Below are 6583 nucleotides of genomic sequence, written 5' to 3' on the forward strand. Positions count from 1 at the left end.
TGAGTATAAATTTTTTACTACAGTTTAAGCATACAATAATTAGCCCACCATAAAAATTTCATCACAATTGGACCATAAAAACTATAAGAATCAATTATAGAAAAACATAGATCTAAAGCTACAACAAAAAAATTGTATTAAGACATACCATATTATATGTTCACTGTATAGATCTACTAATGTAGAGTCTAACAAAATTGGATTTATCATTTTATGAATTTTGTATGATTTACTATAATTTCTCAAAGATTTAACCGAAATAAATAAAAAAGAAAAAGACAAAACCGTCTTTGAAAAACCGCTTATAACCAGTCAGGGGGTAAAATAAACAGTTTTAAAAGTTCAGGAGGTGGTTTATCCGATTTTAGAATTCAGGTAGGAAAAAGAGATTTTCACAAAAGTTAAGAGATAACGTGCACTTTTTCATTCGCTGAAACCGAGCCCGCATCCTGAGGGGCTTCTGAAACTCCACAAACCGTAGCCCAGCTAAGGAGGGCCGAGGCGCCGAGCCGATACGATTCAGGCCGGCATGGGTGACGGACGCCAGTGAGCGCGCACGCCGGGAGGGGAGGAACAGGCCTGCGCTAAGCGCTGGTGGCCGCCGGCCCTCCCCGGCGGAAACCAAGTTCAAATAGGCAGGTAGCTTCAGGAGTCTCCTGACTCCACGAGCACCATCCACCATGCCTGCTCATGGTGCAGTGGAGATGGCGAAGTGGCCGGCCGGCGTAAGGTAACTTACCTCCTTCGCTCACAAACTTCCGGTTCCGTTTGAGTTCGAGAAAGGTCTACTGTCGCAGGAAGCTGTCCCTGATTTTGGAGAACTGCTCTGAAAATCCTGATGAAAAAAGAACATAACAGTTATATCTGAAAGTGAGCTGAGCTGAAATAAGAAGCGTAATAGAATTTTTTCTGAATGAAGAAGCACGAGACAGTGTTATTTTATTGATAGACGAGGAGGAATTGCAGCACGAAAAGATTAAGCATTCCGAAATTCGAGACATGTTCAGTTCTTACTGAACATAACCCACTCTGAACTCCGATTGAATTTCTACGTGGGCTGACTCAGGCCCATGGGCCATTGATATATCCCCTCGCGCTGACCGCCACGGCGCCACCTGTGAGAGCCGACACGAGCACTTCTGTTCGTCGCCCTCGGCGGCTCGGCCTGGTGCGACGACCGCTGAACTGCGCCACCGCCCACCGATGTCCACACCTCGTACTCGTAGCCACCAACCGTTGAAATCTAGCAGTTCACATGCCACCGTCATGTGCCGACGTGCGCGCCACCGCCTCCGAATGCCGGAAAGGGTCTTCCCCTCCTCGCCGCCGTCCTCCGCTCCGGTGAGGGTTAGCTACCGCTTTCCGGATGCGCTTCCTACTCGCTACTGACAGAGGTAACAGTAACACCTTGCTTTTGCATATTACATTGCTAGATTTTAGGTCAACTGTGCTCATAAACATGGGGCATACGCCAAGTGACATGTTATTTGGGGGTGTGGCTGTGTGGGGATTGGGGAATAAGAAACTACGCACAATTCAAGGGCGGAGCTAGGCCCGTCTGACCCTGATGGTTTGAAGTTGAAAATCACTGCACGCACTGTGTATTACAGCATTGCAAACCCTAGCTAGCAAAGTGGATGACCTGGCGACTTACTCGGCTGGCTTCGTCCCTGCCACAATTTAATTGCCTTGCATGGTTATAGTGTCCTCACATTTCGACCAATTATGGCCCATCGGAAGGACATGTAGAGAATAATTCCATGTAGAACACATTGCTGAGATTTAGTTATTTATCAATTACCCAGCATGATGAATTGATAATAATTCTTGTGCACCATGAATACGAAAAGTAGAACACCTTGTTCCTCACACACACACATACAAGAAAAAAAGGAATAGAACACTTTTCTGAGGTATGCAGCAGGGACTTGTTGTAGTACACATCATTGACGGGCACAGATAAATCACAGGAACGTATTTTCTGGAAAATCACAATAATTGAACCACAACAATGGAAATCAAATGCAATGTGATACGCTTCTAATTAAGTTACTACACATCCAAAATTAAAAGAGTCACAGTTCATGTTGCTGATACAGTGGAATGATCCAAATACAATGTAATATACTTCTAAGCATTACTAAGCTCACATATGAAAGTAAGCATAACTGCTTTTCATTCTTGCTAAATCATGGCAGTATATCCTCCATGTTTTATGGTATAGGATGGCTTTCAGGCTAGGCATATGGCTTAGGTGGTATTGGTAGATTCTGTAACCTTCCTGTCAACATGTTAACCACCTTTGTCATCGACGGCCGGTTTTTGGGGTTCCATTGAATGCACCAGAGTGCAACAATGGCCAGCTGCCTCACTGTTTCTTTGTCCTGGTCAGCTATTTCCCTACTAAGTGTCAGGGCCTGCCCGGCGACTACTCTCTCATAGATCCACTCTGGTAGATACACCCCATTTTGGTTCTCGATACCTGGGTCTGAATTCCTCCTTCCACTCACCATCTCTAACACCAGCATGCCGAAACTGTAAACATCTGACTTGTATGATACCCCACCAAAATTTGGAGAATATATCTCTGGTGCGATGTAGCCCATTGTTCCTCTTGCTGCAGTCAAGGTAACAATGCTTTGGTCCCTTGCACACAGTTTAGCAAGGCCAAAGTCTGAAATTTTTGGATTGAAGCTGTAGTCCAGCAGAATGTTGTGAGGCTTGATGTCAAAGTGGAGTATGCGTTGGTTACATCCTTGATGTAGGTACTCCATTCCTCTAGCAATGCCTGTAGCGATATCTAGCATTTTTTCAGGTACTAGAAGCTCTTGAGAATTAGGATTGTGCAAGAATATATATCTCCCCAATGACTCGTTTGGCATGAATTCATAAATAAGCGCACGTCTTGTTCCTTCAGAGCAAAAACCCAGGAGGCGTACTATATTTGCATGATGGATTTGTCCAATGGTTGCTACTTCATTGATGAAATCTTCTCCCTCTCCTGTAGAGTTCTCTAGCATCTTGACCGCCACCGGCACACCATTTGGTAGCTGTCCTTTGTAAACACTTCCAAACCCACCTTGGCCTACTTTTTCCTTGAACCGTCTTGCTATCTTCTTAACTTCGGAGAAAGTGTACCTTGTGGGTTTTGATGTGCCATATGTTTTGAGAAACATTTCTACTTTCAGATGTATTGCTTCATTATATCTTTTCTTCAGTGAAAGATAGAGTGCAGTGGCTACCAGAACAATGAATGCAGCTACTGATGTTGTAGCTGAATAAAAGGAAAAACAGATGAGCTAGATGCATTAGGACAAAACAGCTATGTCCCACGACCAAATTTCTTGTTTAAAAAATATTATAGTGTTATTATTTGAAAATCCCAACGTAAAAATTGTGTTGTAGCAAAAAGAAAAAAGCATCAGAATGGTAGAATTTTCAGTGGCAGCATTACCTGCAATGAGGATGACATGTTTACCTGCAGGTACGAAGAGTGAACATTAATCTTCCCATGGTTTAGTTTTGACAAGAAAAAGTAAAGCACTTTTGAAATGGGTTCATAAATCATTGCTGATTCCTACTTTGACACCAATTATGACTTTAGATATTAGGTATTGCACTGATTTTTAACTTTCCGTTATTATTGATGGAGATAATCTCACCGGGCACACACTAGCTGAGAGCTAACAAAGCTGCAACTGGGAAGGCAGATTTTCCTTGTGGCATATGCTTATAGTACAAGGTGAAGTCGGTTTGCTTCTGCATACTGACATACTCTGCTACGGATTATTTACTAATGCAAAATGCTAGCCGGTTTGATTCAAACCGACCTGCTGGCTGCTGCAATTGGCGTTTTACTCTGCTGCAGTTACTGTTTACTGCTGCTACCGACCTGAACAGCAGCAGGCCAAAACAAAATTAGCTTCCTAATAATCCTGGAAGAAGCAACTTAAGCTAAGGTAGCTAACATACTAGATAGTCTGCTCATGCAGCTAGGAAGAGTGCTTAGACTGATAAGCAGAGTGCTGATCGTACTAGCCAGACATTTCAAGACTCATTCATCAATGCAACTTAATTCAATATTTCTATATCACTAAATCAGAGGTTATTGACATTTTTACAATATCTGCTGCAAGATTCTCGTTTTTTAATAGTATATTAGTAAAAATGTATATTATATATGTGTTTTACATTATGAATTTTACACTTGTGCATGTCGGTATGCTGTATATGCAATATTACTCATCAGTTGTGCTGTTACATGGTACATCAGGCACAATAAGAGGTCCAACATGGCATGGTGTCCTCACTGGATGATGCTTGCCAATTACTTCTACATTAAGTTAGGAGTCTATTTACTGCTCTAGGATGACGAAGCTGAGGAACCTGGCAACCTGTTGAGCATCACTGCCAGCCCCTAACCATAATATGTGCCTTGAATGGACACAAACATCCATAATCATAATTAAAACACCAACAATTTACTGATGATTTCAGTGGCACTCCTTGTACAAATGTCCCATATTTCTTTTTCACCATCATTATTTGACATTGGCGTCTATTAACTTAAGTTTCTGCGAGGATGTCCTTGAATGACTCTACAGTCTTAATGTAAGTTACCACGAAAATCTAAAATACTTCATCAGAACAGAAACAACAACCCAGCCGCAACAAGATAGAAGGAAACTATTAAAGTTAGACTTATTGCAGTTGAACTTTGCAAAACAATTTAAGCATCGTCAAAAATCTTGTAGGATGTTGAAAATGCAGGATTTCCTTAAAATTAAGACAGAAAGAAAAGAAGCATTCTAGCAGCACAATCATACTTGTTTGCAGCAATTTCATATAAAACTATTAAATTGTTGGCAGGAATCTTGTGGAAGTGAAAGGAAATTGGATAACACAGAAGATGCTAGGTTAATAAACATTAGTAATGGCACAACTTAGATCGGAACACCACAAACATTATGGGATCGAGGCTGGAAAACAATACCATGATGCAGGCAGAATGCTTGTCCTCTGTTTGAACTGAATCCACAGTGTTTCCCTTCCTTTTCACACCTTTGACAAGAGTTGGTGATGTGGTTAAGGTTCCAACTGAATGTTGTTTCACCAAAATTGATTGCTCTATTTGCCTTTTCGTTGAAGAGTGACCTTCCGAAGAATGTCTCATCTTTTGGACCATTTTTATCGTAAGTGTAGGGTACTGGGACGTCCTTCGCAACCACCTCACAGCCCATGGGAAGAGTAGACATATCTGTATAAGGATCAACCAGGTACCAGAGCTGGCTTGCATTGTTAACGAGGCTTAGGCAGGAGCTTGGGCCAACAATACCATCTTGATTTGTTGCTTTTCTTGAGCATCCTACAAGTACTGAGACAGGATATGCTACAGGTGTGTACACATCAGTTGATTGATTTCTTTTAACCAGCATCTGAAGTGGGCAGTGTGATGATGGGTCCGCTGGCAGGATGACATTCATGACACGATGCCTGTAATATATTGCTGTCACTTTGCAGGAGCCAAGAACTGGATGATCAAGGATGGTGTCATGCCCAGAGCATGATAATTGCATCCCTGGTGCGCCACATGATGGAGGGTGGCTTGGAAGCCGAAAGGGGAACCGGATCTCTGGTCCATGTTTGTGGCATCGATGTGATGAACAAGTTTTGAGGAAGCCATCATCTTCCCATGATGTGGCAGCATAGGATGCATAATTGAGAAGCAAAAGCAGCAGCACTGCCAGAAGAAATTTATGCGAGTTCATGGGATGTATTCGGAGATGAAGGTGGGAGGAGAAGGTTGCAAGTGCTTTGGAATGATCACCTATTTGCTTTAACCTCTCAGGAGGACCGATTCTGTGCGTGTCATGACCGCAACGCGCACGCGGTGGCAAGGATTCCTGCTGTCAATATTGCTTGGATGGTAACGTGGTTTCAGGAAGCGAGAGGATTCTTATCAGCTACCTGGAAGATGCCTTTCTTCTTCAGTCTTGTTCCTACTATTCTGACTGATTTGTATTAATTTCTGATAAGGCTTGTGATAGATGAGTGACTGGTGAGTAGAAGTTCAGCTATCAGAGGGAACCTCTGCCGTGTTCCAGCTTCCAGTGATTGTCGTGTTCCAGCTTCCAGTGATTGCAATGGCCGTTTGTCTTATAATTCATACTTTTTAGCTTATTTTTTCAGCCAGAACAGTGTTTTTCTGTCACAACAAATCAGTGAACAGTACTTTTAGCCATGGCTTTTCAGCCAAACAAACAGGGCCAATGTGATCACAGTGGTTACTTGCAAGTTGTATCTTTGATGCGATTTACTCGGGCCTGGTGCAAGCGGTAGAGTCTTACCGCCTGTGACCGGAAGGTTTTGGGTTTGAGTCACGGTCTTCTCGCATTGCACAGGCGAGGGTAAGGCTTGCCACTAACACTCTTTCCTAGATCTCGCACAGAGCGAGAGCTCTCCGAGCTGGGTACGCCCTTATTATATTAATACCTTCAGATCCGTCGATTTCTATTGTTTGGATAGTGTGTGGTTGTCCAATTTTGAACCCTGATAAGATTTGTGCAGATAGTTGAGGGAATGA

The 6583-nt window shown here is 42.7% G+C and overlaps 1 protein-coding gene and 1 long non-coding RNA gene across 2 annotated transcripts; one reads left to right on the plus strand and one right to left on the minus strand.

Annotated features, from left to right (window-relative positions):
- The first annotated feature begins 1105 nt into the window (after positions 1 to 1105).
- Positions 1106 to 5649, plus strand: LOC136449676 (uncharacterized). The gene is made up of 3 exons (XR_010758103.1): positions 1106 to 1394; positions 5203 to 5395; positions 5521 to 5649. It is a non-coding gene; the product is annotated as an uncharacterized lncRNA (long non-coding RNA).
- LOC136449675 (rust resistance kinase Lr10-like) lies at positions 2019 to 6181 on the minus strand. The gene is made up of 3 exons (XM_066449836.1): positions 4994 to 6181; positions 3455 to 3478; positions 2019 to 3274 (listed from the first exon to the last, which is right to left on the minus strand). The coding sequence occupies exons 1-3, from the start codon at positions 5766 to 5768 to the stop codon at positions 2238 to 2240; spliced, it is 1836 nt and encodes a 611-aa protein (XP_066305933.1). The 5' UTR covers positions 5769 to 6181; the 3' UTR covers positions 2019 to 2237.
- Positions 6182 to 6583: the final 402 nt, after the last annotated feature.

This window comes from Miscanthus floridulus, chromosome 5 (genome assembly GCF_019320115.1).
Source record: "Miscanthus floridulus cultivar M001 chromosome 5, ASM1932011v1, whole genome shotgun sequence".
NCBI classification, from domain to species: Eukaryota; Viridiplantae; Streptophyta; class Magnoliopsida; order Poales; family Poaceae; genus Miscanthus; species Miscanthus floridulus.